Source organism: Labrus bergylta, chromosome 11, assembly GCF_963930695.1.
Source record: "Labrus bergylta chromosome 11, fLabBer1.1, whole genome shotgun sequence".
Classification (NCBI taxonomy): Eukaryota; Metazoa; Chordata; class Actinopteri; order Labriformes; family Labridae; genus Labrus; species Labrus bergylta.
Window position 1 is genome coordinate 18969726 of NC_089205.1, and position 14368 is coordinate 18984093.

The window sequence follows — 14368 nt, forward strand, 5'->3', positions numbered from 1 at the left end:
AATACCTCCCCCCCCCCCCCCCCCCCCGCGATGAGATGCGACCAGAAATCCCCGGGGCCTCATAACTTCGGTCCCTCGTCCACTGCTGCAGACAGAGCTGAGACCAATGAAGTCAGCCTGTCAATAATTATGCCTGCAGCCTGACATGAGTCACACAAGGGCAGCAACAGTTCACTGTTGCACCGTCTAATTGGCGTTTACGGTTTCTTGACAAAGTCATGTCCAGAAAATACCCTTAAAGTCTCCTGGTGCCTGTGGATGTTTTTCCTCGGTAAGGACAGAATCTAACATTGTTTATACTGGCTGTTTTCAAAGTCACATTCAAGAAATGCCTGGACTAACTAACTCGTAATGTAACCGTCCATAGGGTTGCCGCTATTATCATTTCACTTTCTGTTAAATACGTTTTTTTTTTTTGGTGTTTTTTTTTGAATAGCCAATTACTTTTGGTCTCAAAAAGTGAAAAGGCTCATCATAATTTTCCAACCAGGAAAACCAGGAAAAAAAGTACATTTCTGTCATTTGGCTTATACAAATTACCAGAAACTGGGTCAACAGCAGGCCTGGTGATTGAAATGAATATCCGATTGGTATTGAAACCTCCTTTGATTGGATTTGCAGTCTGGGATTTACCATTTATCATTATCCTCTCCCTCTTTGATACATCCCCTTTCCCCCCTGCTGCCAACGTTTGAGTCAAAGCAAAACACTGTAAAATTATACTATATAGTAAAACAAATGAAGAAAAGGCTCTAATGATTATTCAAGTTATACATTTGCTCAATATTAATTTTTATCCATCCGCTGTTTGGTCTGTAAAAAGGTAAAACATTGCACAAAATGCCAGTGCAAGTTCCTCAACATCTTAATTATGTTTTTTTTTTAAATTGCATGTGTTGTCAAAATAACCCAAGCACCTTCTATATCTCAATCATAGTCCTTATAAATGAGAAACTTGAAATGGGTCATATTTTACATTTATGCACAAAAAGGCTTATAAATCACCAGAATGAGCAAATATGAGCAAATGAGCAAAGTGTTTTTCTGTGTCATCTCAAAGACGATCTGAGGAAATCTATCCTCCAAAAGAAATCTATTTCCACCACATGCAGTTGTGTTTCATATTCATTATGTCAGCCAGATTTGCATTTAATCAAATTAAGAATTACGGGTCATAGAACATGTCTGTAAAGTTTGATGAAAACTTAAAAATCACTTGCATTATTCCAAAAAGCATCACAGATACAAGCATCTTAAGTGAATTTCCTTGGGGTGTCTGCATGAGCTCAGACATTCAGGGGGAGCTCGAGTGGAGCCATCACTCCTTCACATCAAAAGGAGCCAGTTGAGGTGGTTCAGGCAACTGATTATGATGCCTCCTGGACTCCTCATTTTGGAGGTTTTCTGGGCACGTCGAACTGGGATGAGACCCCTGGGTAGACCCCAGAGCTCGCTGGAGGGATTATATATCCCATCTGGCCTGACAAAGTCTTGGAATCCCCCAGAAAGAGCTGGAAAACGTTGCTGGGGAGAGAGAAGTCTGGGTTGACTTGCTGCGCCTGTTGCAACGCGACCCAAACTCGGATAAGGGGAAGAATTGGATGGATGGATGGACACTTATTTAAGAGATGCCAGTTAACTAGGTTGTTCGTGACATTTAGAGACACTGGTTTATCTTAATGTATTGTTTAATTTAACAAAGCCTTTACTTCTTTAAGATGATTTAATTGTGAGTATTTTCTGAAGAACTCACAGGCTGCTAATTAAATGTCAAACATGATGTAGGTGTAAATGAGCAGGCCCACTGCTTTTCTCATTTCTTTTGAAGAAATGTGGACCTCTTGAAATGTTATTGCTTCATCCAGAGTTGAGAAGCCGAATTGTGATTCTGTACAGTGTCTCATTCTGTTTAATGTGTGAACTGAAGCTGTGTGTTAAAAAAACAAAACACAGCAGCAGGAAGGTGTTTCACAGTCAAATGTAGGACGAGCACTTTGAGACAGCATCGCTCCGCTCTCGTCTGATTCCTCCTGCATTGTTTATGATGCTTGCTAAGCTTTTACTTTGAGTCGTTTTTCATTAAACGGCTGATTATTTAGGCATTTCTTTTTGTGTCCATAAGAGCATTTTTAAGAAGCAGCAGTTTATTTTTGTCAGTGTGTTTGAGAACAACACACATTTACACAATCTACTCGACCCTGAAAACAAATTTTAATTTATTTTTCTCTCTGTGTTCTCTTCCTGGGTGTTCACGGCTGTCTTTCTTAGTTTGTCTGCATGTCTATATGTAGATACATGGATATGCAGATGTGTATTTGTGTTTCTGTATGTTTTCCTCTGTGTTTATGTTGTACAGTACATGCGCACACCTTATGCTAAACTGTGCTTGTACTGTGATGTGAGTTTGGTCACATCAGTCGAGTAAAAGATAACGTTTGATAACAGTATCCTTGATTAGGGTCGGATCAAAAATGTCCACAAAAAATATTGAACCTGCAGACAAACCCCTGCTCCACTTCAGTTTGCATGTTTGCCCTGATAAGCAAGCTGTCAGGAAGAATATATTCCTTATTCTTTGAAAGATACAAAAGCAGTGAAAATATCTTTAGTAACTTGCTTTGTCCAAACCATGGCCCAAAACAAACACATATTTTTTTTTTTTTCACAAGGATCGACCAAGAAGTAGCATATAGTAGAAGAAAATTCTCAAATTTGAGAAGCTAGATACAAAAGCCGGCTGAAGCTTGACATTTTAAGCTAATTACTCACTTAAAAGAATATTAAATGATCATAGTTGTTGGCATTTAATAGCTCTGTCCGTTGACTAATTGATTAACTGTGCAGCTTTATCCAGTTTGGTTGTCTGAAGGAAGTGATATAATCACCACACAGCCAGATGTTAGGCAGAAAATTAACAACCTTTACCTAAAGAGAAAACAATTAAGGTTACGTTAGAATGGGCCCCATGGGACAGCTCCACCATTACCAACCTTAAAGCCAAGAATACAGAGTAGCCTTTGAAAGAAGATAAAGCAAACCTCAGAAACATTAGTATAGCTTAGAAACACAAATCAGACACATTAACACACAACATTAAACAGTATCAATCTTAATTCTGTCTCCTCTGTATTTAAAGCAGGTATCTTAGCTCCCCTACACTGTGTACCTGTCTCCTCTAGCAACAAACACATGAAGGTACACACACTGTGTCTCCTCCCCTGATACGAGTGCCACTGCTGTGGAGAAAAAAAAACAGCTTGTTATCTCACACACCCTCCAGCATCTAAATCAACTTCTTTATATTCATGCTTGTTTTTCCCGCCCACTCAAACACACCTCTAACACAGATCCTCTAATATAGATGGGAGTCATCAGTCATCAGAGCGCTACTTAGCCGTCAGATTTGTCTGAAACGTCCTCATTAAAAGTTGCATTATGGCGGGATAGGGAAGAAAACAAAGTGAAAAACCGCTGTTATGCAACTTTTTATTTGTAGATGTTCAAATAAATCACAGACTTGTAAGAAAATTGGAAAAACATAGATGTCCTTATTGAACAAATTATTCTTAGTTCAATAAAGATCAGTCATTTTAAAGAGCAGAGTAATTAATAACAAAGGCAGCAATGTTTTTTTTCCACAATTGATGATTTCTCCAGACTGTTACAATTCCTTACGTCTGACTAGATTCATGACAAAAAATGTTTCAGAGTTTACTTTTGATCACTTGCTAAAAGATTATACAAATTTGATCATTTATGCTACTCAAGTCTCATATTGTATTTGTTTCTTCAGACCTGCAGGGTTGTTTTTTTTTCCTACCATTCAAATCGTATTAATTCAACCCTTTGTAGCCAAGGGCAAGAAATGTCAAAGGAAGCTCGATGGATTTTAGGTTCCAAATTTAGAAAACCTGAGCGTAGTGTTGAATGTCAGGTTCACTCCTTGGTGGCTTACTAGGTCCCCAATCTTCAAATTTCAGTAATAATGAAATGCAGCTCATTTCGCAATACTTAAAAGTAAACAGGGATTCACTTTAATTGAAGTTTGCAAATAATGTTTAGAAGTTTGAAATCAGTTTCTGCTCTTATATTCAGGCACTGTGCAGATGTGTCACTGCTTCATATGTAACACATATATATATATATATATATATTATATATACACACACACACACACACACACACACACACACACACACACGTCTTCTCTGTAGCTCAGTGGGTAAAACTGCCACTCAGGTAATCCGATGGTTGTGGGTTAGGTTCCCGGTACTTACAATGGGAATTTGTTTCTGTGGTGGTTATGTATTAAGTTGTTTTTTTACTCTCTGATGTACGTCGCTTTGGATAAAAGTATGTTTGCATACAAAGCATGTAAAGACGTAGTCATCATGGGGATCATTGTCTGCATGGTTGTGTAAATATGTTGTTCTTTATTTTAATGATTTGAATCTGGACGTGTTGGAAAGTGAATACAAGCTGTTCTTAACTAAAAAATGTTGTGTGAAAGTTCTCCATGTCCCCTGTGAAAGATTGTGCTCCTGCATGACTGGACACAACAACAAAAAAAAACAACCCCAAACTCCTGCTCAGCTTGTTGTTCTCTCCTTGTTGTTCACCTATCGATTTGTTGGTTGCTACTGCTAAAATGAAGCAATAAAACAGAAATAGAAATGTGAGGCGGAGCTGCCCTTTTCTTTTCATTTACTGGGCCATTCCTACATCTGTTCACGTCCCTCCTAGACTTCCCAGCACCCATTAAGATTGAAGCCTCGCTTTTTTCGGGCAGCTCGACATCATCTTAATGCAATTCAAAGACCTACATTCTACACCAGTGTTGCCGTGGCAACAAAGTCCCCTCCGCCCCCCCCTTTCCCCTTCTTCTCTGAGATGCTGAAAGATCAATAGAGTATCCTCAACGGTGTGGCAGGAAACGCTCCGGCACAGCTGGTCCTCCAAGAAACTGTGAACTTTGTGGCCTAGTTACTATGTGAAAACTAACCCAATAACGCAAAGTCACTACTATATTGAAACTTAACAAAGTTTGGTGACAATACTAGATTACTCTCAGCACTGGGAAATCCTCTCACCTTTTCGGTAGCTCTTTATAGGAGTCTATGAACAGAGGATGTGTCATCTGCTCAGCTGTAAAAAAAAATATTCATTGTTTCTCTTTCCTAGAGAGTTAAAATAAAAAGGGGGAATTAATTTAGACAAGGCAGGCACAACTGTGCTGCCAACAATAAAGGAGCGTTGCTAAATAAATAAATTCTCTCTGGGGGGTTTGGAAATTTTCTCACACAGTGAACGAGCGAGTGTGTGTTTCTGCAAAAGGAAAAGGAATAGTCTTGGTATAAATGTGACACAGTGCAGAAAATAACAATGTGTGCATGTTGTATTTTTTCTTCCTTTTGTGTTCTTTGTTGATTCAATTGGGCGGAAGATTTTTGAATATCTAGCTTTTAAGGTGGATCTTTTTCAGAGACTGAGGTTATATGAAAGCCTGCTGAGTGAAAACAAAGAGGAAGGGAGGTTTAAACACAAACATGGGTCCAGTCTTTTTAATTTAAATACCCTGAAATGGAAGGTAGTATAAGTCGTACATCTGCATGTGTTGAGTCAGTTTCATCAACACGCTTTTGAAACTGACTCATTGGTCTGAACTTGTGTTTCAAGCTGTTCTACTCCACTCCTAAAAAATCACAAACAAACCCAGATTTTGATTTGGGTGACAACAATTGGACTGCAGTATTTCATAGTTAACGAGGTGCCCTGTTGTCTGCTAGACAGTAGCTAGACAGCAGCCTTTGTGTGCGTGCGTGCGTGCGTGCGTGCGTGCGTGTGTGTCTGTGTGTGTCTGTGTGTCTGTGTGTGTCTGTGCGTGTGTGCGTGTGTGTGTGTGTGTGCGTGTGTGTGCTTGCGTGAGTGTGAGCAGGAAAGTGAAAAAAGGAACCACAACTGGGACTTTTCATCGCTGGGTTAGAATTGCAATGCAGGCTGATATAAAAAGAAAACACTTCTCACTTTCTCACTTCTCCGGCTGTCTGGAAAATTCATAACAACTCTCATCAGACCAAGTTTGTTTGGCCGAAAACAATCCTTGTGCAAAGCATATGAATAAGGTGAAGCTTGAGAGATTTGTGAAAGAGAGCTTGGCTTGTAGTTTCTGTCCAACATGTTTTGACGTGTGGCTTTTGAATTATATAAAGTCTTTTTCAGGCCTGTTTATACTGAGGTGCGGCTGTGGATCAGTGGTAGAGTCAGGAAGGTTGGGGGTACGATCGCCAGCTCCTGCAGCAACATGTCCGATGTGTCCTTGGGAAAGACACTTAACCCTGCTTCGTCGGTGGTGTGTGCATGTGTATGAATGGGATTAGTTAATGGTCACTTTACATAGCAACTTCTGCAATTAGAGTGTGACATGCAGTGTAAAATACAAGCTCAAGTCCATTCACCATTTACCATTTGTTGTGAGAATCATACGCTTCTACTTTAAGCCTATTGGGTCTGCCAATAATGATCAGGGTAAAGGATGTGAGCACCACCTACCTCAGCATGGTGAATGTTGATAAAGAGGCTCTAAAATTAGCCATGACAAAACAAAGATTATTTAAGTGAAAAATTATAGCCAGCCTCATGTGAGTCAGTGAAAATAATTGTGCCGGACCTGAGACAAGAGAAAAGAGAGACACTGCCGTTGATTGACACATCGAATCTGGCAGGGATCAAAAGTGTCCCCCTGTGGGGCTGGATGGGGCAGTGGGCTGCAGTCATTCTCTAAAGCTAGATGAGAACAGACAGTTGTCATCTCTTTGCTTTATCGCCGTTAACAGGCACTCTCATCACTAGAGAGGCTTAAGGCATAAGCAATCAAAGATGGTTGCCAAGGAGGGTGAAACCACTGGCGGTGTCATCATCCGCACATCACCGTTCATGTTCCACTGGGGTCTCTTATGGTTATTGTTCCAAAGCATCACTTTTTACTCCTGTCACCACAGGCGTGTTCTCTCCAAGCCCTGAAATCAATACCTCTAAATGGGAATCAGAGAATCAGAGCATCCTCAGAGCCTCCATCGGAAAAAAACAAGCCATATTTCCACTGCTTTCACCTTTTCCCACTTTTTGTTGCTGTGATTAACATGACAGGTTTCTGTCTAATTCCGCAGCGCATCTCTGCAGCTAAGGGAGAACAGAAAGCATGAAAAGGTCATGAAAAACCTTGAGCCTTGTTGGCTTGTGCCCTTTCGTACCCTTAATTCTCCATCCTGATGTGAAATTCAGGGTGAGAAAAACACACAAGCCTCGTTACATGGTGGAAATGTGAGATGAGATGAGATTCAACTTTATTGTCATTACACATATACAAGTATAGAGTAACAAAATGAGGTTTGGCATCTTTATTTACAAAATGTACAGATGTAGACTAAAAAAAGTGAATTATTAGGTATATATGGATGGCTGGATTAATGGGATGCTATAAATATAAATAAATGCTATAAATATAAGTATAAGTGTATTCTTAGGATGTACACCTGTAGTTAGGAAAACTGTATCGTGATGAATCAATAAATTATATGTTATAGTGATGATGCAGCCTAGTTCCACAAAACCATCCTGTTATTTGCATTAGAAGGCTACAGCCACATGGGCTTCTGACGATGTTTGCACAGCCTTTCATCATCTCAGGTGCCATTAATTTCTGAAAAGCTCCATTTCATTTTTTGATTGATTCCTCACTGGCAGCCACAGCAATCTAGGTCAGGCTCCTGATTTCTGCAGCAGGTTCTAATAAAGACTACAATGCTATTTATTAATCCAAAGAGCCTTATTTTTGACTCTTCTATTTGTCTGTGTCTTACACAGGACCTAGAAGCGGATCAACAATGGAGCGGCTGGTTCTGTGCGTGCTGCTCTGTGCGGCTCTGGTGGAGGGATACAGCTGCCCAGGCCGTTGCATCTGCCAGCACGTCTCCCCCACTCTGACTCTCCTCTGCGCTAAGAACGGCCTGCTGTTTGTCCCCCCCACCATCGACCGTAAGACCGTGGAGCTGCGACTCACCGACAACTTCATCACCATCATCCGCAGGAAAGACTTTTACAACATGACCAGCTTGGTCCACCTCACTTTGTCTCGCAACACTATCAGCCAGATCACCCCCCAAGCCTTCCTCGGCCTGCGGTCTTTGCGGGCTCTGCACATGGACGGAAACCGCCTAAGTGTGATAAAGAGTGACCACTTTAAAGGCCTCATCAACCTGCGGCACCTCATCCTCGGGAACAACCAGATCCACCAAGTTGCTCTGAACTCCTTCGATGAGTTTGTGTCCACTATTGAAGACTTGGATCTGTCCAACAACAACCTGCGCACGCTTCCTTGGGAGGCCATAGCCAGGATGACCAACATTAACACGCTCACCCTGGACCACAACCTGATTGACCACATTGGAGCGGGAACGTTTACGCTGCTCACCAAGCTGGTCCGCCTGGACATGACCTCCAACAGGCTGCAGAAGCTGCCGCCAGACAGCCTGTTCCAGCACGCTCAGGTGCTGTCCGACACCAAGGGCTCCAGCTCATCCACTCTGGCTGTGAGCTTCGGAGGTAACCCGCTTCACTGTAACTGTGAGCTGCTGTGGCTGCGCAGGCTGACGAGAGAGGATGACCTGGAGACCTGTGCCTCACCGGAGCACCTCATGGACAAATACTTCTGGTCCATCCAAGAAGAGGAGTTTATCTGTGAGCCACCACTGATCACCAAACATCTCTCCATGAAGCCCTACGTGATGGAAGGGCAAGGAGTAACTCTCAAATGCAAAGCCGTGGGGGATCCAGATCCCGATATTCACTGGAGGTCTCCAGATGGCAAGCTGGTGCACAATAACTCGCGCACCATCCTGTATGATAATGGCACCCTTGATATTCTCATCACCACGCTGAAGGACAGTGGGGCTTTTAATTGTGTTGCCTCCAATGCCGCAGGCATCGCCACAGCTGCTGTTGAGATCAACATGATCCCCTTACCCTTGTTTGTGAACAACACAGGCCACATGCGCGAGGACCCCGGTCTCTCAGACATTACCACCTCCTCCAAATCTGGCAACGACACCAAGGGCTACGACAAGCAGGACAGAAGGGTGATGGTCTCCGAGCTGACCTCGTCCTCCACTGTGATCCGCTGGCCGTCTGAGCGCCACATCCCCGGCATCAGAATGTACCAGATCCAGTACAACAGCACGGCAGATGACACTTTGGTGTACAGGTAAGCCGCGTTGGAGGGAGGGAGGGAGGGGAGGGGAGAGGAGAGGAGAGGAGAAGGGAGGGTGGTGGTGGAGCAGGGACACAAGAAAAGGTGAGACATCTGGAGTCACCATCTGCTGAATAACACAGCGGTACATTATGGCAGATTGACAGATCCCAAAATGGCAAATTGATTAAGAATGTTCATGGAGCTCCTGTAGTTTATCTGTAGGATACATTAAGGCAGAATATTTTCCATAACTTAAAACAAAACAAAAACAACAACAGTATTCTTAAAATGTACAGTAAACCCAAGGTATTCCATATATAATTAACAGTACGTAATGTCTAAGTAGACTGCACTCTCTTAGACTGAAAAATCTTTTCAGGATTATTAAAAAAAAATGACAATAAAAAACAGGAAGGCAAACTACCTCAGCACATGTAACTGTTAGTATCGTTAGCAAGTGTCTGCAGTAATTGGCTGAAACACAGAGTGTGATTAGATGTGGTTTCCTAATAGGCTGGCAGTGGTGGAAGAAGTATTCATATCATTTGTTTACATTACGTAAAGTTTCAATAAGACACAATTAAAATACTCAATCAGAAGTTAAAGTCCTACACTCAAAATGTAACTCCGATTAGTACACACTGTATTACAAGCAAAATGTATATAAGAATAAACATATTTACTTTGCAGAAATATGGATAACATGTGATAATATCTAACTTCATTAAATTATTAACACTGATGGAGTAGTCAGATGTGAGTGTAAAGAATTGTAAGAGCAGAATGGGATGAAGGTATTAGTATAAGGTTTTATTTTTTAGTCAATAATTGTTAAGGGGAAAAAAAATGAAAACAGTGACCCCAACGAATCAAAACTAAATCAGAACTATGATACAGTAAGATATCATCATGACTGCAGGACTGGCCCTTACAGAAGTAGTTTGAACTATTTGATACAGCTGGGTAGTTTTGTACAGCACATTAGACAGGCTGTGCCCAACCTGAAGGTCAGGCTCCTTTCAAAGAGACACAAAATAATATAAGGGGTCATTTCATGGTTGATGGGTTAGAGTGAAGAGGAAAAGAAAGGTCTGTTACTCAGGTTTGTTTTTTATATGTTTTTTTTTTCTAATGCACTATTAATTGGTTATACACGAGGGAGATAAATTAGTACAGTACAAGTACAATTACCTCTGAATGAAACCCGAGCCCTGTAATTGAATTAAAGTCATTACCAAATTAACTTAGCTAGGGCTTGGCTGTAACTGTTTCCAGGTGCCTTTGCCAACAACGCTGAGAAATTCTTGGCCCTTGGTTGCCATTAATTGTTATTTCAAAACAGGCACAGAAAACAGTTTCATAGTTCAGACAAAAATAAATTCCTTTTATTCTTTTTGTTTTGTTTTGTTGCATTACTGGTTAGGGTTACATTCATGCAGTGGTTCACAAACTTTTCCTGCCAGGCTCCCCTTTGACAAATGGAAATATAATTACAAGCCCCCCTAACTCTAACTATACACATTAGCACATAAACTGCTATGCTGTTAACAGGAATCAATTAATCACTTCCTATCTATAAATACCTCCCTCAGAGAATGACATGTACATGTTTGTAGCCAGCATTAACGTCAAGCTGGAGATATGTCATATTAATTGCTGACTAAATCTCTTTTTTTTATGAAATCTTGATCTGAAAGGTGGTTAATAATGATAGCTGTGTAATGAATTAGCAGTGGAGTAAAAAGTGCAATCGTTCTGATTAAATTATTTAGCACAATATTTAGTATGAGGTAGAGATGGTGACTTTCATTGAAAGGAAATATCCAAACTGTATACTTGAAGAAAAGATGAAAAGCTATCACTGACCACTGCTTGAACGACTGGTGGTTAAAGTAAGTTTCAATCGACTATAACTGTGTAATATGTAAAGAGCAAATGTCAAGAAACGAATGAGCCTTTTGCATGAGAGGCCAAACATGGGTGACTGACACCTTCACTGACATCTATTGAAAAATCAATATATCTGATTTTAGATTAAAAAGTGTGTCCTTGTTTAGAACATTGAATAAAACATAATCAAACCTTCTGACAATACAGTTTCAAATATGAGAATACGTTTCCTGTATCTATCTTATATAATATGTGACGCACATGAATGTCTGATGGAGGATTTATACCAGATTTATGTATGCATAGAGCCAGTTTATTAAAGTCCTCTTTTCTTTTCTTTTTTTGGAGGTTTTACAAGATATAATGAATCGCTCTCCTGCATAATTTTCTCATCCGGTTTAGGCATGGAGCTGAGTGTTGTTTTGTCTTTGGGTGCTACATTATTACCTACAAATGATAACCATCAGAGCCCCCCTTCAGGGAGAAGGGAAAATCTCCTAATTATATAAACGCCAATGTTGACCTGAAGACAATACCTCTCTCTCCACTGTATTTAGAGTTAAGTAATGTTGCAGCTGCCAACTAAATGTGACCTTAGGTATTCACACATGAAAACTGCAGCCACATCATGCGGCAGCATCACTTGTCCTGCAGCTGTTGAGGCATATTGTTAGATAGTCAGCCTCATCTGGCTTGTTTATCACCTTGCAAGTTACCCTTGCTGTTATTTTACACACAAACCCAATGGAGCAACTTCTCACTGCTGTTTTATACTACAGCATATTCTCTCATAAGTCAGCTTTAATGTAGTGCTGGGCTTTTTGTGTGCGTGTTGCAGAATGAGCGATATTTAATGCAGGAGCTGTGATGGCCCTGTGTCTTTCTGTTGTGTGAAGCTGGCACCTTTGTGTGATTTAATACACCCTATGCAAATCAGTAAATGTGGGCGTTGTAATTCTGATGATTAATCGTCAACATCTTTACCGACACTCTTATGTCTCCTCTCTCTGCAGAATGATCCCATCTACCAGCAAGAACTTCTTAATCAATGATCTGGCTGCAGGGCGGGAGTATGACCTTTGCGTGCTGGCGGTTTACGACGACGGCATCACATCACTAACGGCTACACGTGTGGTCGGATGCGTGCAGTTCCACACAGCCAACGAGGTCAGCCAGTGCCGCTTCATGCACAGCCAGTTCCTGGGAGGCACCATGATCATCATTATTGGTGGTATAATTGTTGCTTCTGTGCTGGTTTTCATCATCATCCTGATGATCCGTTACAAGGCCTATGGCAGCCCAGAGGACGGAAAGACCAAGGTCAGCTCCAGCATGCACTCGCAGACCAACGGCAGCCAGCAGCAGCTGCAGCGCTCTACCTCCAAGCAGCCCTCCGACGAGGGCCAGCGCGAGGCTGGGGCACCTAAAGAGTGCATGGCACTGGTTCTGCGGATGGACAACGAGAAGAAGGAGAATCCAGGAGCTACCACTGCCATCCTGGAGGTGGAGCTGCCTCAGTTGAATGTAGACAAGATGAAAAGGAGAACCAGCCTGGACGCACAGTGCTCCGGCCCTCCGTCTGAGGACACGCAGACAGACAGTAGCCTCACAGGCTCCACCATGTCCTTGTGTCTCATAGGCCCCAATGCTGGCACCAAGGAGGCTCCCAGGCTCAAAGACAAGAAAAGTACCCTGGCCAACATGGGATTGCTCCCTAATGAGCTGGCACGAACTAGGCACAGGTTTTCATTTGACGGAGGGGATTACTCCATTTTTCAGAGTCATAGTTACCCCCGCAGAGCGAGGACGAGGTGGCACAAGTCCACCAACCAGCTCAACATGGAGTCGTCGCCACTCGCCAACAGGAGAGTTACGTTCAGCAGCACTGAGTGGATGCTTGAGAGCACAGTGTGAGGGGAAACAAAAAAACCCTAACACATGTACAAACAAAAATATGACATGCCACATTACGCACACTTTTCTCTTGCGCACAGCAATTGATGACCACAAGCACATTTTACTTACACATGCAAACTTTCTGAGAGTTGCTGGAGAAGAAAACAGTCTCCTATCATCCTGCCTCCCCATCATACTCCCAGAGAGGTTTTTTGGCCATGTCCTTTCTTTATGCAGCAGTGCCTTATTCTGAGAAAATGTACGAATGGAGGATGCTGCTCACTGTAGTCATAAACCTTCCTCTCCATCATTGCCTCCCACACAGAGGATGGGAAGCGTTTCTTTGGATTGTTTTGTTTTTTATTTCTCCTTGTTTTCTCTTGACATGCCAGGGGGATGTCGCGTTTGGATGTGACTGTTTAATTGTTCCAACAACAACGACAAAAAAGAAACACAAAAAAAATAAATGATCATAACTGTAAAGTGAACAGCCAGGTATCCTGTTATGTCAATCATGTTTTTGGTTCTTTCAACAAAAAAAGAAAAAAAAAACTTTTGCACAGAAGACACGAGATACAAGGACAAGTATCACCACCAGTCTATACAATAATAATGATGAAAAAAGAGAACAAGATTTTACATATGCCGATTTCTAATGTTAGCATAGAGAGGACGGACCTGGAAACAAAGTAAGGATTCCTCTTTGATGGTCGGACTGTATGATGTTAAATAGGTATTATTCCAGATGTGACTGTATATTAATCGGTACTGTATCTGGCTGGTCTAGATAAAAAGACAACAAACAAAAAAGACATATATAAGTATATAAAACATTGGTGTATGTGTACTAACTATGTAAGTAAGTAAGTCATATGTCACATGACTTTTTACAAAGCATTTGGGTGTTGGCTGCAAGTTTTTACATTAAAAACCTGTGTCATCACACCTCTCCCTATTTAGTATGTCAAAGTTTGGACCATTTATCCCCTCACGAAGGGTATTAAATTTTTTTGTGTGGGTTAACTGTATCAGTGGCGTTTTCTTCTCGTGCTTTAGGAGCAGCTGTACGTGTCTGCTGAAGGGAGGGAGACACAAATTCAGGTGATAAATATTTGATTCCTTCCAGAGTACTATTTATACGGCATCTGTGGAAGATGTACAGCGACCACGGAGCAGAGGGGGCTGTAGGTCCACCAGGGACAAAATAGCTGAATGTGAGCCTGAGTTCAAATGCAGCCAGCTGTCATTAATATGAGTGTCAGATCGGTTGCTGCCAGTAGGGGGAGACAAAGTGCTGCAAAGTTCCTTATATCTTAAAGACTGCAGTGAGGATGC

The 14368-nt window shown here is 41.6% G+C and overlaps 1 protein-coding gene across 2 annotated transcripts in view; it reads left to right on the plus strand.

The window, feature by feature from the left end:
* The window catches only part of lrfn1 (leucine rich repeat and fibronectin type III domain containing 1), a 118339-nt gene extending 104283 nt beyond the window's left edge, over positions 1 to 14056 (plus strand). For both annotated transcript variants that reach the window (XM_029281220.2, XM_065960333.1), the window contains exons 4-5: positions 7864 to 9259; positions 12151 to 14056. In XM_029281220.2, coding sequence (XP_029137053.2) covers positions 7884 to 9259; positions 12151 to 13051 — 2277 coding nt within the window. In that variant the 5' untranslated portion in view covers positions 7864 to 7883 and the 3' untranslated portion in view covers positions 13052 to 14056. The remainder of the gene's footprint in view (positions 1 to 7863; positions 9260 to 12150) is intronic.
* Positions 14057 to 14368: the final 312 nt, after the last annotated feature.